Below are 27,655 nucleotides of genomic sequence, written 5' to 3' on the forward strand. Positions count from 1 at the left end.
GCAAAACTGCACTCTGATGAAGGGGTACTGAAAATGCAGGACTGTTTGGGTTGAATATTTTAGGGACCCTTAAAAATGTTCCAGCCATAAAATGCATATCATACTAAACTGTGCCGATTCTTGAATAAAGAGCCCACATATTAAAATGTAGCTTTCTGGTGAGATTCTGGTGAGAAGGGGAAACACCAAGACACAACAACCGAGGAGGATTCCAGTCGCCTTCGATCCACCTTTGTGGCCAACTGTCGGCAGCTAGTTTTGCTGCGACAGTGTTGCAACGTCGCAGATGTAACGACCGATCAAAAATGTCATGTTTTATCAGATGATCTTGAACAACAGAAATGACGTTTCTGCATATGAAGCGAAGTCTAAGCCATCCCAATATGGTGAATGTATTGCGTTTATAATAATACTTAACCATATTTACAATTTTATATGTACCTTCGGCTAAAAAATAAAGTGTGGAGATTCTGTGTCTCTGAAATGCACGAGTGGAATCAATTAATGGGGCGATCATTGCCAACAGTCTCTGAAGTATCCACACTCTCTCCTTTCCTCTCACCTTTTTCCTCTCTTGTCTTATTGGCTAGCCAGGGAAATCAATTTCTTTTTTGACAATCCCTCCACGTTGTTTGTAGTTCAATAAAATGATTACAAGTGGCGCTTCAAAACATTGCTTCCCTGATAAGACGGCGGTCCCAGTTTTTCAGTTGCATGAAGTTGTTCTGCGTGCGAGGGTCGACCACCAAATTTGCGGGTGCGAGTCCCAGACTAATCTCTTTCACGGTTCTCCAGTTCATTCGCATTCGGCTGCATCGATCGGTGTTCGGCGGGCCTTTGAGTGTGTGGTGTAATTGAAATCACCAACGCATCACAACACACACACATAACGATATCTCCACCTTCACTTGAAAATCTCCTCCCCAAAACCAGATCAGAATCAGAATCATCTTTATTTTCCAAGTAGGTCCAAAAAAAACACGCAAGGAATTTGTCTCTGGTAGTTGGAGCCGATCTAGTATGACAACAGACAGTCAATTGATGGAGAACACTTTTGAGACATAAGGACATTGACAAAAAAAATCCAGTCACTGAGCAATAAAGGGTTGCTAGTTATCCGAGAGCATTTTGCACGCTCTTTTCTTAGTTCTGGCAACGTGCAGGTCCTCAAGAGTGGGTAGGGGGGTATTGACAATCTTTTCAGCATTTATGATTGCCTGTTGCAGTCAGAGTTTTTCCTTTTTTGTAGCAGCACCAAACTAGACTGTGATGGAAGAACACAGGACTGATTCGATGACCGCTGTGTAGAACTGCCTCAGCAGCTCCTGTGGCAGGCGGCGCTTCCTGAGAAGCTGCAGGAAGTACATCCTCTGCTGGGCCTTTTTGAGGACGGAGTTGATGTTGATCATCCACTTCAGGTCCTGAGAAACTGTAATTCCCAGGAATTTGAAGGTCTCGACGGTTGACACAAGGCAGCTGGACAGCGTGAGGGGCAGCTGTGAAGTCCACGATCATCTCTACAGTCTTGAGCGTGTTCAGGTGCAGGTTGTGTCAGCCGCACCACAGCTCCAGCTGCTCCACATCCTGTCGATATGCAGACTCGTCACCATCCTTGATGAAGCCGATGACAGTGGTGTCATCTGCAAACTTCAGGAGTTTGACAGCCGCGTGCGTTGAGGTGCAGGCGTTCGTGTAGAGAGAGAAGAGGACACAACCTTGGGGTGCCCCAGTGCTGATGCTGCGTGTGGATGAGGTGGCCTCCCCCAGCCTCACCTGCTGTGTCCTGCCCGTCAGGAAGCTGTAAATCCACTGGCAGATGGCAGGCGAGACGCTGAGCTGTAGAAGTTTCAGGAGGAAAGGAGTTCAGGGATGATGGTGTTGAACAAGTCCACGAACAGGATCCTCGCGTAGGTCCCTGCACTGTCGAGGTGTTCTAAGATGAAGTGCAGTCCCATGTTGACTGCATCATCAGCACACCTGTTCCTACTGTTTGTCATAGTACCGAGACTGATCTGTGAGAGGCAGGAAGTCTACATCTTCTAGTTTATGAGGATCAGAGCTGAATGAAAAAGTCACAAAACTGTAAAAAATCCCCAGCACAGGATAATCACTCAGGAATCAGGATAGACATGCAACAATCAGGTCTTTGCTAACTTTGATGGAAAGTGGGGGGAAATGCTGAAATTCTGCCCAATTATGGTCATTTTGTGTCAATCACAGATTCAGCAACTAAAAGTGTTGTCTCTGGATCCAAAATGTGTGAAAATGAGTTTGCTGGCAGGAAAAGGAACATCCGCTCAAGTAGCTCAATATTTTTCCGTCTTACTGCCTGAGGACTAATATCATCAACTGCTCTCTCCTCATTGAATCCAGTCGATTTGCGGCCTCGTGTAGTGCCAGCTTCTCCTCCCTCGATGCAATGCACGTAAAAGTACAAGTGACAACAAGTAACAGTCTCCCATGAATAAACCTTTCGTGGCGAGCTGTATCAGGTGGAGGAAAGGGACGTGTAGGGTTGCTGGGGGTGAGTCAGCATTGTCTTTCCATCACTAATGGGCAGGAAATGTCTACCTAGGAGAGTCTAATTGGATCTCTTACCCGTCCAACTCCATTAGGCCCGAAACAGCAACACACAGCAGAGTGATGGGCAGGTGGAGGGGTGGGGAGGGGGAGTCCATAATGGAGGTAGTCTAAAAGCGGAAAGGTGTACTGTAGTAGTGTTTGTTTAACATGGCACAAAAAGTAATACCTCTTTAGAAAGCCTCTTACAGCATTTCCCTTTTAAATGATGCCACATTTGTAAGGAAGGTGCATTTGCGGGATGAGCAGCAGAGCTGATGATATGGATTGCGGCCATGAAAAATTTGCCAAAGCTTCTCAGCCAGATGCCGTTTAAAAGGGTAATAAACAAGCTTTCCAGCGGTGATCCACACCGAGCGACGACTGACCGACTGACCATCGCGAAAGAAATGACTGTCGCCGCACACCAAGCGATTGAGCACATCTACCGATCCCTCTGCAATGGAAAAACTGCGACCGTATCGGGGTTTGAGTCTCCACATAGAATATACCGCACTGTATTGTTTTTTTTTAGTGAACAACAAAAACATGGTTTTGATGGTCAAGGAAGAAGCCGATTGCCACAAAGAGGGGAACTTGGCGAGAATCAGGAGAGCGTGAGAATATTTTGATTTTGACTACACTTGTGCATGTCGTCGACAGAGACTTTCTGCACTTTCCTTTCTAGCTATAGGTACATATGAAATAATAAATATAGTTACGTATTATTGTAAAACCCAATATATATTTATATACGGTATATATACTGTGTATTGTTTTGTATATGTGCTGTATATTGTATTGCTTGACGCTCAGTGTTTTGCGAGGCCCAAGATTGTTTGATTGTTAGAACAAAAACATAATTTATCAAACACAAATTTCTTTACCTTTTGTTCTAAGTTTATGTTTCCCGTTTAATTCAGTAACTACAGTCTGTCTCTAACTTTTCCTCTGTACAGGTTATATTTTGCTTGAGCAATCCCTGTGAGCACGTCATTCTGAAAAATGAGTTTGTTTGAACTACATTGGCCTTGATGAAGATCTGCGTCCCTCTCGTTGCTTTCTAGACAGATAATCTTTGGACTAAAACCTTGCTCCAAGCTCACAGCGAGAAATAACCAAACACATCGGAGGCCGTCCGGGCTTCACATGTAAACACGAGACCAAACGGGAGCACGGGAGCATTTTACTACGTTCAGGGTCACTTAGAGCCCAATACCAAAAGAGGAAGGGATTCCTTGAGATAAAGGTCAATAGAAGACTAGATCAAGGGCACTGGAAGTTCTGTGTTACATTGAATGAAATTAAGGTATTTATTACCGCAACCACAGCCATATTTATGACAACAAATGGAATCTAATTACTATGCCAGTGGAAAATGTATATACCATAAAACGTCAGCTTTTTCTGATTCAGTACAAAAGTTAATAATCTTGTAGATACAGAAACAAAGACCAGAATTAGACAGGTTTTTTAAAGTTTGTAGTCAAGCCAAATGTTTGCTACAAATGACTATCAGGGCAACACGTACATAAAGAAAAAAACACACCAGAGAAAAAAAAGTCTTAATATTACGAGAAAGTTTTTCATTATTGCAATTTTAAAGTTGTATTTTTTTTCTTTATGAAAGAATCCATCCATCCATCCATTTTCTTTGCCGCTTCTCCTCACTAGGGTCGCGGGCGTGCTGGAGCCTATCCCAGCTGTCATCGGGCAGGAGGCGGGGTACACCCCGAACTGGTTGCCAGCCAATCGCAGGGCACACAGAAACAATCAACCATTCGCACTCACATTCACACCTACGGGCAATTTCCAATGCATGCATGTTTTTGGGATGTGGGAGGAAACCGGAGTGCCCGGAGAAACCCCACGCAGGCACGGGGAGAACATGCAAACTCCACAAAGGCGGGGCTGGGGGTTGAACCCAGGTCCTCAGAACCGTGAGGCTGACGCTCTAACCAGTCTGCCACCGTGCCGCTTGGTAAAATACACTGCGTCACTTTCCCCCATTTTATTATATTACAGCATGATTGCACAATGGAATTCATTTCCTTCTTCATAATTCCACACACAATGCCCTGTATTGATAACACGATCATTTTGTTGTTGTTGACCAAGAAATCACCTTGTACATACTGCAGTATTCATAGTATTCATAGCCTTTGCTATGAAGTTCAAAATTGAGCTCAGGTGCATCCCCTTTCCACTGATCATTCTTCAGATGTTAAATTCCCCCCCATTTTATTCCATCTTAGAAAAAGGCTTAGAAAAAGTGACCTCCAGGACAGAATTAAAGAGATACACAGTAAGGTAACCTGCACTCTGTATAAAATACAAATACAGAGTTAAGGAAAACCAGTGGCAGCTGCTAGGTTTGGTAGGCTACTGCTCCTTCCACAGGAAAAAACACAGCTGGAAAATGTGCGGCTAACCTGTGTGTCTGGTGGTCTGCAGTCTAGATCTCCACCGGCATCTCTACGTGTTGAGAAATATGGCGTTTGTGCTGCAATTTGAAGGATGCGTCACTTAAGGAGAGCTCAAAAGGGGAAAACCAGTTGCCCCAGTTGGGGAGGGAACAGTGGGGGCACTGTGCCGCCTGTAAATTGAGGCTTTCTTCCTGCCAGGAGTGACATAGTGGAATGCGGCACATTAATGTGGACGTGGGTAGTGGGCGCCCCATCCTTGTCATAGCGTCTCTTCTTTGGGTTTACGTCAACGTGGCGTCGTTTCACCATTTTTCGCCCACGTGAACTAACAATTCCGTCGTATCATCGCTGCTAATTTTGCATTCTGCCTATTCTTGCTGGGTTTTGTTTTATTTACATCCACATATGCATTTATAGTACGGCGTGTTGGGGAGTGATTCATTACATGTAAGAAAATTACTTAATTGTAATCCGATACATCACGAGGAGAAAATGTGTAATTAAATTACAGTTGCTTTTGGAATTTTCCATGATTACAACTTGATTTGGTACATATTTAAAAACTAGCAGCAAAAACTTTTTTTCATAACACTGCCTCCACCTAAAGCCCACGCTTGTGATTGGCTCTCTCTGGTCATGTGCCAGTCTGCTGTAGTCTCAAACATGACGTACACAAATTTTCCAAATACGACCTTGTGGTGCAATGCATTAGTTTGTCTGAGATTTTGAAAAGGTTAGACTCGTAGCTGGATTTTTGAACATAATAGAAGAGAGGCTTTTGAACAGTTTCATCTGTATAATTTGGGATGTTTTTTTTTAATGGAACGTTCACTAACCTGGGTCGTCATATGAAGCGATATTGTCGAACTGTAAATTGTGCTAATTTGTCATTAGGTCAGCAACATAGTATCATGTTTTCTACATGCTCTTCACATATAAATGTATATGTACATACTGTATAAAGGTATAAGGCAACAAGCACATTTTTAAAAGTTATGTATTTACATTTCATATTTTGTTATCAGTTCATTATTAGTGTAAAGAACAAATGTTTAGTTACTTGCAAAATAATGATCTATGGTATTTATCCACTTTTTTTTTTTAGGAAACATCCAAGGGTCCTGTTGATGCATTCATTCAAAACTTAAAAAGTAATTCAAATGTAATGAAATGTCATATTACATGATTATAGCAGTTATATCACTTTGAGAAAGTAATTGAAATAGGTATTATTACTTTTTTAATAGGGTAACTTGTAATTGCAACAAACTAAATTTCCAAGTCGAATGTTAGAAAACTGCCCCAAACTATGTTTTATAAAAATACATAAAGTTGAAAAAAAAAAAAATCATTGGTGCCGCAAGATACAAGTGACCCAATTGGGATTTTCGAGATACGAGCTGTCATTTGGCTGAGTTTTTGCGTTTTAGCAGTAAGTAGACTTACAATATAACAATACTCAACAGCATATATTCATAACAAAGGCTTCTTCTGTTCTTTATCTGTCAGCATGGGCGGTGGTGGAGCTGAACATGGAGGACAGGGTGGAGGTTTTCAAGGGAGAGACAGCTCAGATCACCTGCATGTACACCTCAGATGATGGCATTGGGGCATTGACCATCCAGTGGTTCTATGTGAGTTTCCTGACCTCACACATTAGGTCAAACATACCCAATAATTGCGCAATAACATGTGCGCGATCCGTGCCGATTCCCATCTCCAGGTGTCGAGGACGGGAGAGAAGCAGAAGATCTACTATCAAGACGCCACCACGCAAGAGGTGGACCGCGGAACGCAGTTCACAGACCGCATCACTGTCAACGTCACAGCGGCCACCAGAGAGGTGGTCCTGACCATCACGGACGTGCAGCTGAAAGACCAGCTGGAGTTCATCTGTCTTGTCAAGAGTCTGACGGATGGCGTCTCCGAGGGACGCACCAATCTACTGGTGTTCGGTAAGCCAAAAAAATGGGGAGTCTTTGGGAAAGCATTGATGAATCATGGGTTCTTGCTCTGGTGCGTCATCCTGTATTATGAATGCGATACCTGAACATTGGCGGAAATCTCTGACCAGAAACAAAATGGCCGGAAACTCAAACAGATAAAAGAAGAGGAAATGTGATTTGAACTGTTTTGAATTGAGATTATTTTCCAGTTATGGGTAAGTACGGTTTTTCAGTTTTTGATTCAGTTGTTCAATGTTGCACAGAAAGACCAGACTTCCCTACCATAGAAGTCGTTCAGACTGGGATCTACGTCAACAAAGACACACTGTCCAAGGTACGCAAACAGCCTCCGCGTACACTAAATGATGACATCATCATAATTGAGTTTCTTTGTACTGTTTTCCAGATTGGCTTGTGCGAGGTCAAAAATGGCTTCCCCAAGCCAAACATTACCTGGTACCAAAACAACATGCCATTAGGAGGACCTAGTGATGGTGAGACAAGTGATGACTGTGATTAAATTCCATGTAAAGTGAAAATAAACGTCTTGTAAATTTGATGCACCCCAGAGAAGAGTGCATGTGCATAACAACCCACCCAGATTTGAATGATTTAAAAAATTGCCAAGAATATAAAATGAGAATTTCCAAATCATGAAAAATCCAATTGCTCTCTCCTTTCTCAAACACTGGAAATGTTTGCTGAATGGGCTGAAACCATGCTCCGCTCTTAAAGCCTTCGGTGGCTATCCCACCCCCTCGTCACAGGGGTGTTTCATGGCACAACAATGAGGCGCTCCAAAGCGGCCACGCCAGTGTGAAGCCCCTGTCCAACCTGGTTTCGTTCTCTGTCTGTGTTGCAGTGGTGAAGATTGTGCACAGCATCACCATGGAGTCCAGCGGTCTGTTCTCCGTCAGGAGCGAGCTGAGCTTGAAGGTGATGAAGGAGGACAAAGACACTCAGTTCTACTGCGAGGTCACCTACCTCGTTCCTGGAGGAACCAGAATGACTGAGACCAACCCCATTAATATCACCGTATACTGTGAGCCTCACACACCACGGCAACACGCAGAAACAAGAGCAATCTGAAGTCATGACGCACAATGCCATTTAAACAGAACAGTGGCCAAGAAAGAAAAGGTGGAAAATGCATTTTTCAGGCAATGTGAAAAGGGTTAGGCAGCACGGTGACATAGTGAGTACAGTGTCCACTTCTGGATGTCTCTCCGTATCTTTTTTTGCATCCTGTTGATGACACTCTGTTACACTGTAAACTCATTGGCCACCTCCCTCTGTGAATATCCTGTTTGACGCCTCACAATAGTGTTGACAATTGTTGTCTTAGTCTCACAATGTCAAAATGTCAAGAGCGTGATGAAGAGGACTGCTGAACATACCAAACGTTTTGTAAGTAGTGAGTTAGGGTCTGTCTATCCATATCTCCTGCTAACCTGGATCAGATTCAAAGTAAACCCCGGATTGAAATGATAGATTCAGACCCTGCGTCGACAGTACATTTTGTTTGTTTAAATCCGATATTTTTATTATTTATTATATTTTTTTTTTTACCGTAGGTCTCAGATACTGAGACTTCACCTCGGAACCCTTCTCCGTATTGTATTTCAGACCCGTCCACTGCTGTCCACGTGTGGGTGGAGTCACCGAAAGGCAAAATTAAAGAGGGCGATACGATTATGTTTCATTGCTATGGCAACGGTAACACGCCATCCTCAGTCTATGTCATCAGGCACGGAGAAGTAAGCGAGTCTTTTACTTACATACCTACCGTTAGTTACTAAGTTGTCCAGCAGATACACTATCATTTACATGACTTTCGTTTTTTTTTTTTTTTAGAATGAATATGGGCTGGACTCTAACATGCTTGTGCTGGAAAACGTGACCCGTCTTCAGAGCGGCGATTATGAGTGTATCTCAACGGACATGGAAACCTACGAGGAGCTCTCAGGGAACACCACTGTGTTTGTTAACTGTACGTATCTTGCACATCATGTCAACAAGGTTTTCTTTACCACTCTTGAACGTTTGCCCCTCTGCCTGCCGTGTGCGCAGACCTCGACCCGGCCGTGGTGCTGCCCGTCGACATGGAGATGGCTCAAGGCGAAGAGTTGACTGCCACCTGCAACGCTCTGTCTTCTCTTCAGACGCACACAGCCTGGTTCAAGGTCACGCACGCAAAAATGTTTTGTCCCTCCCCGGAGAGGGAATATCCAATCACTGTTGTTCATGGACGTGGTAAAACGCAAACATGTCCACTAGTACGAGCGGAAGAGTCGAGAGACATGTTGAAGAAGCGCTGGCTTCATTCAAATCTCCAGTGCTGATTAATTTTGGTTTCATCGCTGAATACAACAACAAAGGAGTGAAAACCGTTGAGACAATTTACTGTCTTGCAAACACTGCTTGAAACGTGTCCTGCACGTTAAAGGAAGCACAAGCAATATGGCCAAGTTTCTCCTGTCTTCGTATCCTGATGTAACACTTACTGGACACACGACTGTTGAGCGAAACGTTAACACCAGCGAAACAACAAATGTCAGTTGAGGATGCTTTTGAACACAATTACCATGCCACCATGCCAAACACAAGGAAATAACCTGTACAATGGGAGCATTTTTTCGCTGAACATTTGCACTCGTTTTCTGTGATCGAAAATGTGTGATATGCTCATTTTCCATTATCACTCGAAGGGTAACAGAATAATTGTGGGTCGATTGGTCATGCCTGCGGAGTGTGGTGCAGGCATGACCAATTGACCCATGCTTAACCGAACTGTTTCACAAATATTAAAACAATTTTTTGGTGTATTTTTAATTTATTATAAATATTTTATACTACAGTGGACCCCCGCTATTCACGGATAGAGACCGCGAAAATCTAATTGCGAAAATGTTCAAATAATTGCATTTACATTTATTTATTTATTTTATTTATTTACATATATATATATATATATATATATATATTCTTCTTTTTTTCTTCTTCTTATTCTTTTTTTCGTTTTGGCTTGTCTCGTTAGGGGTCTCACAGCATGTCATCCTTTTCCATGAAAAAATTATATATATATGTATATTTATGTTGAATTATGCAAGACGATTCAGAAAAAGATCCGAGACGAATTGAGAACTTACAAACGCTGGACGTTGAATAAAAAAAAGTAAAATGTGCATTCATTAACCACGAGACAATAATTTTTGGTTTGAAAATTGAAGATGGAACGATATGTCACAGCCGTCAAGAAATCGTACGAGTTAAAGAATTTTGTACAAACCTATACAGTGACCCTCACCGAATGATTACTGGAAAGCTCGGAGCAGATCCAATTCCATGTATCCTGAATGAAGAGGTTGAAAATGCGATTAGTTCACCTTAGGCCGGAAACGCTTGTGGTCCGGATGAAATTTCTATTGAAATGCCTAATGCAGGAGGGAACGAACTTAATAAGATCCTTAATTAATAAGAGCCGCAGAAAGCTTGCCTGGCAGGCTTACGGAAGGCTTAGTGTTATATTCACGAACAATCGTCCCATTTGCTTGAAAAGAAAAATTTTCAATCAGTGTATTTTACCAGTCCTCACTTACGGTAGTGAAACTTGGACTACGAATGCCAAAGTTATACAAAGACTACGTGCAACCCAAAGGAACACGGAACGCCAAATGTTGAAACTAAGCATTCGTGACAAGAAAAGATGCAGTCGGATAAGAGAGCAGACGCGAGTTACCGACGTCATTCAAAAAATAAAAAGCCTTAAATGGAAATGGGCTGGCCACGTTGCCCGAAGAGCTGACAAAAGGCGGACCACAGAAACTATCGATTGGATACCACTGGACACAAAGCGACCACAGCGAAGACCTAAAAGAAGATGGATAGTTGAAATCATTAAACACACCGGAATACACTTAGCACGGGGGAAATGTAAACACCGGCAAGTATGAATGACGCAAACTCACACGGTGAGTAGAGCGACTCGCAGTTCAAAAACAGCGACTCCAAGTCCGGGCTGCAGTGTGTGCTGAGCTCCGTGACCTCTGTACACCATTTCCTGTTGATGAAGAAGCATATCCCAAAACGTTTTGTTTTTCCCGATAGCTCCATGTCGCAGTCCGCTCGGTGTCGTTGGAACCCGGGCAGCAGTATAGCGAAGTCGGGGATGCGTTCGCAAAGCCAAGTCTCGGTGAAGCAGAGGGCGGGAGAACCTGGAAAGTCTTCACTGGTCTTTGTGAGGAGGTGAAACTTGTCCATTTTGTTGGGTAGAGAGCGTAGATTTGCGAGATGAATCGACTGAAGTGGCATTCGAAATCCCCACTCTCTGAGCTTAACCTGCACTCCGGCGCCGTCTTCTCGCCGCATAGAGTGCAGCCGCTCCACTCGTGAGGTGTTAGTGAAAGAAGGTTCGGAGGAGATTTCCTAGTGTAAGTAAGCCGCGGAATGTATCCAAAGACAAATGAAAAATACAGAAACATGGTCAATACTAGAGAGCGCCTTACCGAAGTGTCCACCCATGTCGGCGCCATCTTGGTTTTGAGTAACGGTTAACTTAAAATAAGTTAGCTTCTTCATTACTCTACAAAATGCATGTTTGCTTACTAGCGCAATAAAGAGATAACGGGGAAAAAAAGTTGTTCTCCTTGTGCACAAAACAAGTACCGAAAATGTACCGAACTGTGGCCCAATAACCCAATGCGTAGTGGATTGTTTATGAATGATAATGTTATCCAGCCAGTGGTATTGCATAGGTGATGAAGTGTATTAAATTGATTTTCTATGCCTTTAGGATGGACGAGAGGTGTCAGTGGGCCACACTTTGACAGTGAAGGATGCCACCTTTGACACAGCAGGGACGTACAAGTGTGTGGTGACTGTTCCTGAAATTGACGGCATGGAGAGGATGGAGACCCTTCGAGTCAATGTAAAAGGTCTGTCTGCATAGTACCTCCGCCAAGGAAGTTTTGATTGGTTTGTCTACAGTTGCTTTTAGCAGGGATGGGCGAGTACCGATACCAGGTATCGGTATCGGGGACTCGTGAAGGCTGCCAATACCAGCCACCGATGCTTAAGGCAAACAAATCTGATATTTAGTTAGCCCTCCTCACCATTAGTTGGTGCTTTGATACATCTGGGAATCATCATCCATCCATCCATCCATCCATTTTCTGTACTGATTATCCTCGCTAGGGTCGCGGGCGTGTTGGAGCCTATCCCAGCTATCTTCGGGCGAGAGGCGGCGGTACACCCTGAACTGATCATCATGTGCTTCCAAAAGAAAGAAAGAAAGAAAGAAAGAAAGAAAGAAAGAAAGAAAGAAAGAAAGAAAGAAAGAAAGAAAGAAAGGCCTTTGTTCTGTTGTTGTGTTATAAATGTTATGATACTAGTGGTATCGGTGAGAACTCGGGTGAATACCCGTACTGGTGTCGGTCGTAAAAAAAAAAGTGGTATTGAACATCCTCAGTTTTTAGTATTACTACTTCAATCTACATGTTGATTGTGTTAAAAAAATCCTTGGTTGAATAAACTAAAGTTTAGCCTTTCCACATGCATAATAATTGATGACAATGTATTCGAATAACTATGTGTGTTTTATAGTACTCTTAGACTGAAAGTAACTTTTCAATGGTATTATTATTATTTGCTGTTCAGGTGCACCAGAGATTATGAAACCAGAAGACACAGACATCAAGGCGAGTTTGGCGGACACAGTGGACCTGACCTGTTATGTGCGAGGCTTCCCAACTCCCAGCGTTATTTGGACCACCGCTGATGGAAAGGTACCACTGACTGTTAATTTCCTGCACACCCTATCTACTATGAGTGATTCGATTTCCCCTAACTAATCAGCATAGAAGTCATTCCATAATCGGAAGAAACATTTCTGTCCCCTCCATATAATGTCCAATAATGCATGAACAAAATACAGAAACATTAACGTTTGGTGTAAATTACAGTTGTCCTGAGATGAAATGTAATTGTTACTGTAGTAAAACTGATTCTTAAATATTATTTAAAATAACAAATTGCTCTAGAGCGTCCCCTAAAAAGCCTTTTTTCTCTTGTCTCCTCCCTCTTGATGAACAACTTACGTATAAAATACATCAGATAAAATGAGTTTTAAATGTTGTTATTAGGTACGATTTGGTGACGATTTACTTGTAAATGTTAAAACAGTTAAAACTTATTATTACAAATATAATTTCAATATTAGTAATTATACTCTGAAGTTGTATCTCGCGACATACACGCAAACCTGTTAGTTACTAAAACCTTTTTAGCCATCGAGAGGAAGAGAAAAAAGGTGAGCTAGATGACTCAGCAGAAATGACATCATCAAGCTAATTACGCTTAACATGGGGAGGTTAGTCCTGTTTATTCTTTTTTTCCCATGTTCTTAGCTGTAATTGAGTGCGTCCCTCAAACCAATGCAACCCTTTTACAATCCTTTTATGTTATCAGAAAAGACATGTTAAAAGCAAAGGTTTTATTTTGTTATTATTTTAAGTTTTTTTTTTTTTTTTACCGGTTTGCATAACAGCGAATACAGCTAGCATCTCCCCTTCAGCAAAAAAACAAACAAACAAAAACAACAACAAAAAAACCTCTTAAATGAGCATTTATTTGCAACCCTGACAATTGCAACCATGTTACTATATTTAGAGAAATACTGAAATAAAATCAGTATTCAAGTAAAATGTAACTTTATTTCATTATAAAGGATTTATTCAGCATTTTCTAAATGTATGTTTTTCAGGTTACTGAGTATCTATAACAGGGTTGGACCAAATGCAGCTGAATAACAATTAATAAATCAATCAAACCTTATTGATAAAGTGCTTTTCATACAAAATAAAATCTTGCTTCACATGGTCATATGGTAAATACTGTATATGATATAACAAATAAAGTACCTCATAAAAAACGTACTGTTCATGGTTGAGGTGGACGAATCAAATTATATGATCGTATACCTGCAACCTGTTTTTCTTTAAAACATAAAATATAATGACATAAATGGTCCGTTCTTCAAAAATGTTGATGCATAAATTGTACTCCAATTCTGGAATAATCCACTGATGAATAGAAAAAAATACAAATGTAGTGAATATCTTGGATGACTGACTAATTGATTATTGATTCCTGTATCACTGCAGGTCCTGGAGACCACGTCCCAAACCGAGACGGAAGACAGCGTCCACAGTGTGATGAGCGTGGATGTAACCTCCGACCTCACTGCCTTCTGCAACGCCTCCAACGTGTACGGTGCTGACGCCGTGACCTTCAACATTAAAGCCAGTGAGTTCTTGCTTGGGTTTTGTGTTTCTGCACTAGGGGCGAACATCTCCCCAACACTGAGGCTGATGTCATACGTTCACGATATGGTGCAACTCTGATGTGACGCAATACAATTCCTTCTAATTGATTACGATTGGATAATACACAATAAATGCGACACGATACAGGCAGGTTAATTACAAATACAATGCTATACGATACTGTTCACAATTAAAATTTGATACGATACAATCCAACTCAATCTACAATAGAATACAATTTACTCCAATTATGATACGACACAATTTTTTATTAAATTACGATACGATACAATGCAATTCATTGCGAATGCAGCAAGACATGCAGTAATACAGTACAATTAACTTCAATTACAATATGATGCAATTTGATTCACTCGATTTATGATCCAATATGATACGATTCACTGTGATTACGATGCAATAAAATAATTTATTTCTATTGTTATATGATACAAGATAATTAATTCCAATTACAATGCAATATGATAGATTCACTACAATTATGATGAGATACAATATGATTGCATCAAATTACAATGCAATACAATGCAATTCAATCGAATTAAAATCTGACACTATATGATTCACTCCAATTACGGTATGATTTACAGGGTTCGAAGTTAACTTTTAAAAATTTACGCATGCTCTGTTCGGTCAAGTGCACTGTCTGCTATATCTCACGGTTCGGTTTTATCACGGTATTAATCTCACGGTACGATAATTATTGCGGTATTGTGGGAAAGCTCACACAGTATTGCAGGAAGGTTGATGGTACAGGTGCGATGAAGAGGTGGAACCAGAAATAATGAAAAACCTCTCTTTTTCTTGCTCACTGAGTCCTTCACAATAGGCTTTAGTAGTTTCTTTGCGTTTCCCCACAGATTTTTGAGAAAATCATATTGTTGTGCACTTCTATCCTGTCCATCCGTTTACATTTGTATACAGTACCTACAAAACGCTATTATTGCTGCAGCAATGCTATGCTCACAATAGCAAAACTGTCCATTGAGAAATTGTCTGTTCACAAATGTAACTGAATTTATAGTTAAATCTTTGTAGTTATAACATTAGAAATTGCTGCGATTAAAAATTACTGCCTACTAACAGTGATTTATTTGTTATTTATTATTTTCAAAAATTCAGAAAGACAGGAACACGATTAAAGGCAACGCAGGTTCAGAAACAGACAAGTAACAATAATTAAAATCATGGGACTCTTACATAGTTTATTTTCCTGCGCTGAGTGATATTGTAAAATTATTTATTTTTCTGAGGACTCTGTGATATGTTTTTAATTGAAATGTAGAGCGAAGTATGTAAGATGATTTATTTTTGCTGTGATATAGAGTGGACCTATTTTATCATTTCATTTTTGGGACTAATGGAGTTTTAACAGGAGTTAGAAGCGTCATTCCCTCTCCGTGTGATGTTCATTCACCCATGGCTTTCGACTTGCTAGGACACCACTAAAGATTGATACTGTTACAATATGCTGGCTTCGCGAAGCAGAGGTCCATGACAACCGATCCCGGCCCGTGGGTCTGCGTTTGCTGGCAGAGGCCAGCATGAACAAGGTGCCTCGATCTCGCCCAGTCGATGGTGACGGCAACGCTCTGACAAGTGTAGTACGGTAATTTCTCGTGTATAATGCGCATCCCCCGCCCAAAAATTGTCAAAAGTCAATCGTGCGCATTATGTATAGGGTAAAATGAAAAAAAAGGTTCCCATTTTATAAACGTATGACGCCATCTAGCGGGTATGAAAAGCTGTACATTTTCATTCTAATATGCCACTGTCACTGCATATATGTACAATTGTGCTCATAAGTTTACATACCCTGGCAGATTTTGTGAAATTTGTTAAATACGACTGATGACGGAAAAACAACCCTCATTAATTTCTTTATGGTTGTGTTTTGTTTAATGATAATGCTTTTCTGAAATGCTTGACAGTTTAATTTGAGCCACATTCAAATAAAATTAAATGTTTTTCGCCTGGCCCTTCATCTTTTCTTTAAAGAATTGTACACATCTTACAAATTCTGCCAGCCTGCCGTATGAGCACAACTGTGTGTTTTCTCATTTACTAAATAAATGTAGGGCTGTGAATTTCAAAATAAGAGCAAGTAAATGAAAAAAGTATTACGTGTTCAAATAATGTGCTTAACTTCAGAATTATCCTTGGGGGAAACAATACAGATAATATTTCATGTTTTGATCAAATGGGTAGAAGAAAAATCATGCATTGTAGAAATGCATGATGAAAAGGTTGAAGGGTTTTCCAGAATTTTTAGGACAACTTTGGGGGTGCATATTACACAATGGTGCGCATTATACACAAGAAATTATGGTACGCTGTAGCAAGTTGAAACGCTAATGCACTCCTCTCAATGCTGCGGTCAAGCAGGCCAGTCAGCCAATCAGTGTATTTCTTTAGACGTACACACATGGGTTACGCATCCAGTTGGGTGCGTTTACACTCAAATGAGAAAGTGAAGCACTCTAGCAGCCTGGCTAAGCGGCTTGGCTTCGTATAGACGACACAGAACTACATTTTAGCCACAACGGCACATTATTTCATGCCGAGACAAGGCCACGACGGTATCGAAGCACTTTTAACTTTGCGAAATCGTGCATTTTGTGACATCCCTACATACGACAATATATATTTTCATACGCTTGCCTAATTGGGAATGATGCATGTTTTGCTAGCTTGCCCGTGAATATTTCTGAATTGCCCCGGGCAATCGGGAATCGGTAAAGTTCGAGCCTTGGATTAAATCCAATTAAGACCTTTACGATTCACTCAAATTCCAGTGCGATATGATGAAGTAAGATTCACTCCAATTATGATTCCATAGGATCGAGTTAACTCTGATTCCAATGAATTCCTATGCATTACAATACACTATGATTCACTCCAGTTACGATGTGATTTATATGACATAATTAATACAACTCAGTATGGTATAATGCAATGCAAAGAATATGCACTATTTAGTACTGGAGATACAAAAAGCTTTTTAATTGCGTGTTCACACTGCGCCTTCTTTTATAACACCATCTATATTCAACAAAGATTAATAGAAGTGCACCACTCCATGTTCTCAGCACAGGTTTGTGCATGTTGTAGCATCACAATATATTCCCATGAGTCTCGGACACCTTGTTTCTTGATGACTCCAAAATGAAGTTAAACTCTTTAGGTCATGGAGTTCTACTTCCTCCATGTGTGTTTTCTGTTTTCCCTCATAATGTTACCAGATTTGACGTAGACCTGGGAGAGCCTTCAGATACCCCCCCCCCACTCCCTGTGTACTTTTGGTCTGTGTCACATCCGTTATTTGTATTTCGGCTGTGCTAACGCGTTGATTGTGTGCCACAATTGTCATGTCCTGTTCCTCCTGTGTGTTAACATGTTGTGACCTCCCCTGTGTGCCCCTTACCTTATTTCAGTTGTACACACCACAGCAGCAGCCACCACCACCACCACCACCACTAGCACAAGCACCACTCGCACAAGCATTCTTTCCCCTTCCACAGGTAAGACCACAGTTGCTCTGCATTGTCTGCTTCGCTGCGTACATCTGCAACACAACATGTTGAAACTCTTGAGGGCGTGATGTGAAATCAGTATTTGTAGTTTTTAAGGAATTTTATTTCACCGATATACATTACATCGTGAATGAAAACAGCAACAATTTGTAGTACTTTACCACACTCCCTGCTTACAGTTATATTTAACTTCTAAGTTCAAATACATTCATTACGTTTGCATTTCATCTTTAATAACTGTCTTTTTTTTTTTTTTTACAGTTATCTCGATAAAACTAATTGTTTAACTTTAATTTGCAATACATTTGAATGAAATCAAGTACAGTTTTTATTTTTTTCCCCTATATATTCAAATGCAGTGTTAATGTTCAAACTGCGCAATAAACGCTTACAATACTTTTTAGGAATAAAACCTCTCATTTTTTAATGAACACTTAGGCCCACGATGTTACTGTATTTAATTGTTGGTCATTATGGTGGTAGGCTACTTGGAGAGCAAAGTAAGTTTTTTTTTTAGGTGGTACTTAGTGTAAAAAGTATGAAAATCACTAACAACACACAAATAATAAACACACTCCGAAAAATATTATTTACAGTGGCGGAATGAGGGGATAGGAACCAAACTCGACTGCGAATAACTAAAATCTGCAAACAACTGGTGCTCCCTTATGATTGCCATTACATTTAAAAAAAAGGGAAAAAAAGCAAATAAGCGGGGGATTGGGTATTAAAAAACACAGAAATAAATGAGGTTTCTACGAATAACGGGGCAGAGGTTCCCAAAAAAAGGTGAAATCGTGAATGCAAATATGCGGGGGTCCAATGTACTGTATTTCTTGTCAACTAGTAAATCGATCAGTCAATGTCAATGTTAGGGAATCTCGGATGGGTCGTGGTTAATATGTCTGCCTCGCAGTTCTGAGGCTCAGGGATAAAGAAGGATTTTGATAAATAAAAATGCATGATGGCATGCAAAAGGAGGCTAGTTACAGTACATGTACCCACGGCCAGTTCAGTGTGACTGTAAGGAAGCAGCTGATGCTTAAAATGCGCTCACTGACTCTCCTGACTACCACGAGGGGACCTCTTTGGTGCTTCCTCTCGTTAGCCGGGCCAAAGCATTCCCGACATTTCCAGGCCCCTCAGAGGAAAAGGGTTCCGGGTTGCTGTTTCTTGCCAAGTGTCACTTAAATTATATTACGCAGGGCCACTGTGCTACTGACCACGATCACAAGTTCACGCTAGATGCTTAGCCCTCATATCTCTGCGTACTGTACTGTATTCATTGTGTGTCTGTGGATGTGTGTGTGTGTGTGGCCTGCCAGCAGGAGTTATTCAATTTCCTCCTACTTCCCACTGATAATTGTACTCGTGTTTTTTCCCCCCAGTCCAAGCAGGTACCGCTATTCCACCAAAGAAAATCAGGAAAGGTTTGTACAATATGTAATTTGGTGCTCAAGGGTCGACTTCCCGCTCTGTCTCGCTCGCTCTCCTGACCACCATTCCCAGCATGCATCAGCACACTTTGCCTGTCCTCCACATTGGAACGTTGGCGCCTTCTTTTTCTCTCTAGGTTGCCAGGTTCATTTATTTATTTTTTAAATCTGCACTTAACAGACCTTTTCATTATGTTTGTAAACAATAGGTGTCAGGTACTTCTGGGTGGCAGAAAAGCGATTGACTCACTGACCTGAATTGAATCGATGAAAAAAAACACCTGCTAGATATGCCTCAGAAGCTTTAGTTATTTCCATCCGTCCATCTTTTTACAAATGAATAAAAAAAATAAAGAATCCAGTGGGCGAGGATGATAAATCAAGTGGATGTTGTAAATATTTTACAGAGAAGATAGCAAGACCCACTAAAACAAGTGAAAATTTGAGCTACGTGTGCGCTTTAGACTCCCATTGCTAAACTGCACATCATCTTCAATTCATGTAGGTTTCCTTGCAGTGGAAGGACAATATCAGTAGGTGGCGCTATTGCCATGAAGCTGGCAGGACAATACATTAGGTACAGGTATTTTCTGTATCTTATTAGGTATAGCTATTATCTATCTGGCTAGCTATCCAACTAGCTATTTTAAAATCAATGTACCTGTTAAACTATAAATTACAGCCCCTGTTCTCCCTGCCCTGCGATTGGCTGGCGACCAGTTCAGGGCGTACCCCGCCTCTCGCCCGAATACAGCTGGGATAGGCTCCAGCATGCCCGCGACCCAAGTGAGGAGAAGTGGTACGGAAAATGGGTGGATGGATGGATGGATGGATGGATGGATGATCTCCCTTCCAAACAATTTTTCTCACGTAACATTTCCCCCCCCCGACTGACACTTACACATGCAAGCTACGACATTAGAAAAGACGGCTAAAATCATCGTTCAACCATTTGCCTGTTTTCACAATTGCTCTGCCATGGTCAAAGTCATGAAAGGGTTTGTTTGCTAGTAGTGCAATCAGAGGTTTTGCCACCCGGAGGTACGTGTGATGTCATGGTGAAAAGGTTTATTCAGAGGCATCATCCTTCCACGCTGCGGCATGCTGCACACTCGGCCTCATCCCACCCTGCGCCTGACCACCCCTCGCCTTATTCCTTTTCTACTAAGTTGACCTTGTTCCTGTAAATCTTCTCCACCAGAGGGCAGTGGCGTGATCATCGCAGTCATTATCATCTGCCTGCTGCTGCTGGCCATCTTGGGAAGCGTGCTCTACTTCCTCTACAAAAAAGGAAAGATCTGCGGCCGCTCCGGCAAGCAAGACTTGTAAGCGTGCAATACGATCAGTCAACACTGTTTTTGTCTCAATCTCCAGATTAACATTTTTTTTAGTTTTTTGTATCACTCTCCATTCATTTTCACACAGATATTTGAATTCAACAGCCGTCAATGGCAGTGAATGAGTTTTAAGTGGTGGCAAAAGAACTCCCACCACTTCTGAAACATTTTGAAATAATCATGGCAAAATGTATGGTTTCCATGTGAAAACTACCACGTTTATGGAGGGTGCTACATCGGGATATGTTTTGGTGTGACCGGCGCATGCTCATGTTGCTTTACAAAAGGTGAAAATAAGTAATCAAACTAATGATATTTTTTGTATGATTTCAACACCAAGTGAGCTGGGGTAGGCTCCAGCTCACCCACGAGCCTAAGCCCCCCAACCCCACGATCGACGCAGACAAACCCGGCAACCAAAGCCGTACAAAGGAAACCCTTGACACTCTTTGAAGTGACCGGGTTTGTCGAGCTGGGTAACAATATGGCGCCTGCGTATGTCACTGTCCAGAATTTCCTATATTGGGCTTTTATTTGGTGGTGTCGGTGTGTGCGCGGTTACTCTGCGCTGTATGATTTACAAACCAATTGTGTTCTATTCAAAGAAAGTCAGGACAGTGACATACGCGGGCACCATGTTGTTACCAGTGGCTGACTGCCAGCTACTAGTTTTGCTATGATTCAAAATTTAAATCGCAGATGTAATGGCCAATCAAAAATACTATGTCGCATTACGTGAGCTTTCAAAACCAAAATGTATAAGTGAGATTCAACCAACTGCCACCAAACTGTACGTACCAATGCAGTATATACTGCATTGTTTTACAACAATACTAAACAGTTATAATTTCATATGTACCTCTGGATGAAAAAGTGAAGTATAGAGTCTCTGTCTTTGAAACGCACAATTGCAATCAATGAATGGAACAAACGGCCTCTGAACTAGCCACACTCTCTCCTTTTACTTCCAGCCCATTTCCTCTCTTTGAATTTTACCATCTAATTACGTCGGCTAGAGCAGTGATTTCCAACCTTTATGGAGCCAAGTCACATATTTTACAATTGAAAAATCTCACGGCACACCCACAAACAAAAATGTCACAAAAGGTGGATACATTAATTACTATATGTACTTCCGAGCAGAAGAGCATTTATTTGTTCTGTCTATCGCTATGCCTCACTGGCATAAATAGATGAAATTCATTCTTATATTACATTATTTCTTGGAAATAAATAATTTCTCGAGCAAGGAAGTAAAATTTGATCATTTCCCGCGGCACACCCGAAGAGCGCTCACGGCACACGAATGTGCCCCCGGCACACAGGTTGGGAATCTCTGGGCTCGATCATTCTTCTTCTTCCTTGACAATCGTGCCGTGTTGTTTGTGGTTCAATTAAAACAAAACAAAAAACACACACATACAGTGTATGTGACGCATCAAAACGTTTCCTGATAAGAACACCAGCAGTTGCAGTTTTTCCGTTGCAGCGAGTCGATTATGTGTGTGGCGGGGAATTGCCGACTGTACTTTGTTTCTCGCGATTGTCCAGTTCAGTCGCTTTCAGCCGTGCTGCTCAGCCATGTGGCGGGCCTAGTGAGGACAAGCGCTATCGAAAATGGATGGATGGAGTTGTTCCTTCACTGACATATCACCACTTTGTGTCTTGTAGCACCAAAGAGAAATCCAGCAAAGACAACATTGTGGTTGAAATGAAAAGTGACAACACAGAGGAAGCTGTCCTCCTCGGGGTCAACGGAGAGAAGCTACCCCCTAGCAACCAGGTAGCTAATATCCACCCTTGTGTGACCCCACCAAAGACATTCTGTGCTCCATTTACTCACCATGTCTATCCATTTTGTCCATCTTTGCTTGTGTGTTTGACCTGTGGAGTAAACAACGGTGAGGAGGAAGCCACTGCTGTGACTCAACAACACCAAGCTCCACCACAGCCTCTTTTTCCCTTCAATCAAAAGCTGTCTGAGACCCCAAAATCATCACACTGGGCTAGATAACATCCCTGCATGTTTGTTGGAGGGCAGCAATGTTTGAATGAGGCTGTCAGATTGTCCGTTTCTTATGTTGCTGACCCAACGTTGAGCAGGGACTATTTTTTTATACAGCCGAATAATCACTGTATCACACCTGAACAGGCTCTTCCTCCAGTGTACATACTACGTCATCTGTGTATATATATATTTGCTTATTTAAAGTGTATTGACACTTGATTTACGAAGAGCAGCGACAGTCCTTCTGTAAAAGTCCATACACTGAAAATCTTTGTGTATATGTCACAAATTTCCTTAGAGGTCATTCAAATAAGCAGAGGGAGTATTTCAAAGCCCCGTTGCACAGCAAAACTGTTCCAGCATAAAAGGAATACAAAAAAAAGAAGAGATAATTCAAATATATTTTGCCTTTTAGTGCTTAAATCTAACCCCTGGTTAATTTTTTTAAAATTAATCTTCCACATTTGCCTCTCTGCAGCTAACAATACCATTGTCACACTTCCACTGGAAAGGATATATTTTTGCAAAGCTATTATAAATTATTATGGATTTCACATCATGGTCTTTAGTGACTTTCCGTTCCTTCACAGTTTGAATATTGCATGTGTGTGATTATGCTTTACAAATGGTAAAATATTACACCAAAGAGCTTTGACTATATATATATATATATATATATATATATATGTATGTTTTTTTGTGTGCCTATATGTAGATATATATCTACATATACGCACAAAAAAACCCACTTTCTACTGTTAAGATATGAAGCGCAGTGATGTTTTTTTGTTCAGTGCACTGATTTCTTTGTGGTCTTCATGTAGTTCTGTTGTTTTTATCGAATGTGAAACTTTATTTTTGTGATGTGAAAATGAAGGCTCATGCAGTGACTGCATTAAGTTGTTCACTTTGTGAGGGACAGCAGGCTTGTGTTAAAGAAATATATACATATTCCTGTGTTATGTGAATATGTATGTGGAATAAGCCAAAGTAACACAATCTCCCCCATGGCTCACACACGACGCCTTACATTGAGTGGCGGCCGCACATAAAGCACACGCCAGAAACTGCCACTGCTTACGCTGACTTGGAAGGGACATTGACTACATTTCCTTGATTGAATATAAGGAAAATTCATGATAAATTTTGTTAATTATTTTTTTCAATTAGATGGGAGAACAGCTCACTGAATGTTCTGAAATTGTGTTTCCACACAAGTGTTCTACTGCAAATGCTCAGCTTCTGATAGATGATGTTAATTTGTCCTTCTTTAGAAAGAAAACCACCTGAGAGTGAATCAACAGCGCCTATGCTGCCTGCAGCCAGGTTATATAATCAAAACACGATTAATCCCAACAATCGACTCCACGTGATTTCTAATCATCAATTAATAGATTACTATGCCCATCCCTAAATATTGACGCTCACGTTGTATATGTGTGAGACATGGTGACTGGACTACTGAGGAGGGGAAACAACTCATTGTCCACACAAAGACAACAAGGGCTGACTAGGTAAATAATGTGCAAGAGAATCAGCATTTATGCATTTATTGTGAAAACATCACATCGATTATATGGCTTGGTGTGATTTTATATGTGAAGATGATGTTTTGTGCCTTGTGACATTTCAACGTCATCCCTGAAGTCCTGTGGTTTGGATCAGGATACTGCATACTGAAGTCCTATTAATGCTTGTGCAGCCCTGTTGATCAACAGTCAAGCTATTTTGTGAACTTCTGTCACTCGTCTCATTTGTTTTTCAATTAGTTGTCAATTTCTTTTGCTCTTTAAACTCTTGGGGACATCAAATGTAAAGCTATGCTTTTTCAAGCCATTTTTAAAAAAATTATACTGAATAAAAAAAAACAATATATCAAAGGGAGTGTTCATTGTTGTGAATTAATTTATCATGTCAATTCATTGTAACAGCTACAAAAACAATCAAAAGAGACAAATTTTCTTGTAATGGCAGGTTTTTGTGATGTAAGAAAACAAAAACACAATTAATAATTTCCAAACGTTTTATACTATTAGTGTGACCTTTACAACGCTATCAAATTTAAAAAAAAAAAAAAAAAAGAAACAATTGTGATAACGTGAGCGGCGCAGTGACTGACTGGTTAGCACATCTGGCTCTGAGAGCCCGGGTTCAAATCCGGCCTTGCCTGTGTGGCGTTTGTATGTTCTCCCCGTGCACAAAATCATGCATGGTAGGTTAATTGAAGACTCTAAATTGGCCATAGGTGTGAATGTGAGTGCGAATGGTTGTTTGTTTCTATGCGCCCTGTGATTGGCTGGCGACCAGTTCAGGGTGTACCCTGCCTCTCCCCCGAAGATAGCTGGGATAGGCTCCAGGACGTCCGCGACCCGTGTGAGGATAAGTGGTACCGAAAATGGATGGCTGGATGATAATGTGATTCCACAAGTGTGCACACGACCTTATAACTGCTGATGTGGCTGTGTTCAGAATTAACCAGTCACATTCCAACTCATGTTAAACGGGAGTCAGCACACACCTGCTACCATTTAAAATGCCCTTGATTAGCCCTAAATACATTTCTGATGTTCGAAGAAACTTTTCTTGAGGTTCTTTTTTTTTTTTGCTTTTAGATTCTAGCAGAAGCTTGAGGGCTTGTGCTAACACTGACTGGAACCGTTCAGAATTCCCTCCACCTTGACTAAGATCCCAGTGCCAGCTGAAGTATGGGATTGTTTTATTGTTCAGTTGAGTTGTACCAGTTACAAATCACATTGCAAAGTTTTTCCAATGATTTATATTGAGCAATTTTTTTTTACATCACAAAAACCTGGCATGTGAACAGGGGTGTGTAAGCATTTCAGATCCACTGTAAGACAGGATGTGATGGGACAGGGGTTGTGGTAGGAGTGGCTATGCAGCGCCAAACACCCCTGTAAATAATATGAGTGCAAATAAGAGAACCGTCAAAAGAAGAGATAGTCCAATTTTCTGAAAATGCAGAGCAAAAATCCCAAGCAATGAGACATTCAATCATGCTAAGGAATCTGCCCTAACCTCCTTTTTAATACAGAATCATTTGCATGAAAAGTCCATTGTCCACATTTTTTTTTTTTTTTTTCCCAAGTTGCATTAGTACATATGTAATGCTTCAGTGATCACAATTGAATTTTCATTTTTATTATGAGAGAGAGAAAAAAAAAAAGCCATACTTACATATTGAGCTTGTCTGCTACTTTGTCATCTTGGTGAACCTCTAAGCTGACACACCTCTTTTTCACAGTGTAATGAGGTAGTGATTAAGTACTTTTAGTTACATTTGTTCTCAATCTGCCTGGACAAAAATGATTAAAAAAACAGTTTAATACACACATTGTATGGACTTAAGTATTGGGACACCAGTAATGCCAGTAACCTTTTCAAGGTAACTGTGGCAATTGGACACTGAGCCACTTCACTGGAGGTGAAAATAATGAAATATGGATAGGGAACGTATGGATGGAGATGTTGGGTGTGCAGCTGTGGGAATTCTGGCTCTTGGTATCTTGGTTGTGGCCTTCCTGTATGGAGTTTGTGTGTTCTTTGTTTTCTCTGGCTTCTTCCTAAACAAATTGTCCATAGGTGAAAATGTGAGCGCATGGCTGTTTCTTTGTGCACTGCGATTGACTGGAGTCCAGTCCGGGGTGCACCACACCTAGTCAACTGGGATGATAGGCTCCAGCTCACCCTTGAGGCTAATGAGGACAAGCGCTCATAGAAAGTGAATTGAAGGAATTAAAGTGTTATAATATTTTTGTTGAGAATGAAACAAGAATCACAAAATGTCTTCTGCTTACCATTTTATTAACAGCACTGTGCATTCTTCCAAATTGATATGAACTTTAAAAACAATGAAGTTAATGAATGCCTTTTTAAATTGACTGAGGACTAGTGACATAGGTAGGTGAACCCACAGCACCCTCTTGTGCATGCGCAGAGGAAGAATCCATCCGGGATGTGCTGTCTTTTTTTTGGGGGGGGGGGGCTAAACTGAACTGTAAACGGCAGGTGCATCTGGATGGAAGTCCTGCAGCCCAGCGACAGAAGAAGCAACACTGCACAATCTACACACACACACACACACACACAGTCATCTCCCACACATGCACACTGACATATGCGCAAAGGCCCGACTACACTCACACACTCGCTCACACGCACGCACGCACACACACACACACACAAGGCCTCAGTCAAAACATGTCAACTTAAATGGCACTGCTTTAGAGAATTATTCACAGAAGTAAACAAAACCTTTGGGAAGGTGGGGTAAAGAACAACGCAGGAATGTAAAATGAGAGAAAACAGCACTCTTTTCTACAACCACAAGCTCCTTTAGAGTGACAGTATCAAAGCACAATTTGGTATATACTGTGCGAGTAAATCGATACACGACGACACGCTGTACAGTAACGAGGCCTCCATGACTCAGCATTCAAGAAGTTTGTCAAGGCAACTAGGAGCACAAAAGCAGAAATGAGGATCGACCGGACAGCTTAAACCAGAATAAGCGTATTCGCTATTGTTTCACACACACATTCTTCATATGTGACGAGTGTCAATGTACCTCAAAGCTTTTGTGCGTGTGTTCAGAGTACCTGGCAGCTTCTATGTAGAGAGAGGTCTGTTGACCTTGGAAATACTGTGCAAGTTATAATGACTGAAAGAAATGCGTAAAAAGGCTACATGTGTGACTTCATTGATTCCAATTCACCGGCTCTAAAAACATTATTCCTGAGTTATTTCTGAGAATTGGCTGGCAGGGAGCCCAATTTTAAATCCTCAGCTGTTCCCTTTCTATTGGGTGTAACTCTGGAGCAGTTTGCTTATTGCTGCTACGACAACCTGATGGAAAGAATAAAATGAAAAGTTAAAACACTGCAGAGTTGACAGCTCTCAAGCTGCTTTGAACGTTCAAGTATGCTACATTAGCTAATGCAGGAACACGATACTGTCACTTTAAAGGACAACCATTTTAAACAATATTCACAAATGTACACGTAAGGCTTAATTGTTTAACGCTATAATAGTAGCAGCAGTGAAGCACTT

General features: G+C 41.1%; 2 protein-coding genes across 4 annotated transcripts in view; one reads left to right on the forward strand and one right to left on the reverse strand.

Annotated features, from left to right (window-relative positions):
* Window positions 1-24,466, forward strand: part of mcamb (melanoma cell adhesion molecule b) — a 46,351-nt gene extending 21,885 nt beyond the window's left edge. The window contains exons 2-17 of one of the 3 annotated variants that reach the window (XM_061682066.1): window positions 6,495-6,619; window positions 6,709-6,940; window positions 7,195-7,265; window positions 7,338-7,425; window positions 7,794-7,973; window positions 8,558-8,688; window positions 8,786-8,921; window positions 9,002-9,114; window positions 11,724-11,865; window positions 12,587-12,714; window positions 14,092-14,233; window positions 17,709-17,795; window positions 19,196-19,237; window positions 20,445-20,568; window positions 22,252-22,363; window positions 22,473-24,466. In XM_061682066.1, coding sequence (XP_061538050.1) covers window positions 6,495-6,619; window positions 6,709-6,940; window positions 7,195-7,265; window positions 7,338-7,425; window positions 7,794-7,973; window positions 8,558-8,688; window positions 8,786-8,921; window positions 9,002-9,114; window positions 11,724-11,865; window positions 12,587-12,714; window positions 14,092-14,233; window positions 17,709-17,795; window positions 19,196-19,237; window positions 20,445-20,568; window positions 22,252-22,363; window positions 22,473-22,475 — 1,856 coding nt within the window. In that variant the 3' untranslated portion in view covers window positions 22,476-24,466. The remainder of the gene's footprint in view (window positions 1-6,494; window positions 6,620-6,708; window positions 6,941-7,194; window positions 7,266-7,337; window positions 7,426-7,793; window positions 7,974-8,557; window positions 8,689-8,785; window positions 8,922-9,001; window positions 9,115-11,723; window positions 11,866-12,586; window positions 12,715-14,091; window positions 14,234-17,708; window positions 17,796-19,195; window positions 19,238-20,444; window positions 20,569-22,251; window positions 22,364-22,472) is intronic. The other 2 variants (XM_061682067.1, XM_061682069.1) reach the window with 2 other exon arrangements.
* Window positions 24,467-26,393: 1,927 nt separating this feature from the next.
* Window positions 26,394-27,655, reverse strand: part of cbl (Cbl proto-oncogene, E3 ubiquitin protein ligase) — a 55,354-nt gene continuing 54,092 nt past the window's right edge. The window contains exon 16 of the mRNA XM_061681622.1: window positions 26,394-27,655. This exon is cut by the window's right edge and continues 3,183 nt beyond it. The gene's annotated coding sequence lies outside the window, so the exon portion shown is untranslated.

This window comes from Phycodurus eques, chromosome 7, assembly GCF_024500275.1.
Source record: "Phycodurus eques isolate BA_2022a chromosome 7, UOR_Pequ_1.1, whole genome shotgun sequence".
Taxonomy (NCBI): domain Eukaryota; kingdom Metazoa; phylum Chordata; class Actinopteri; order Syngnathiformes; family Syngnathidae; genus Phycodurus; species Phycodurus eques.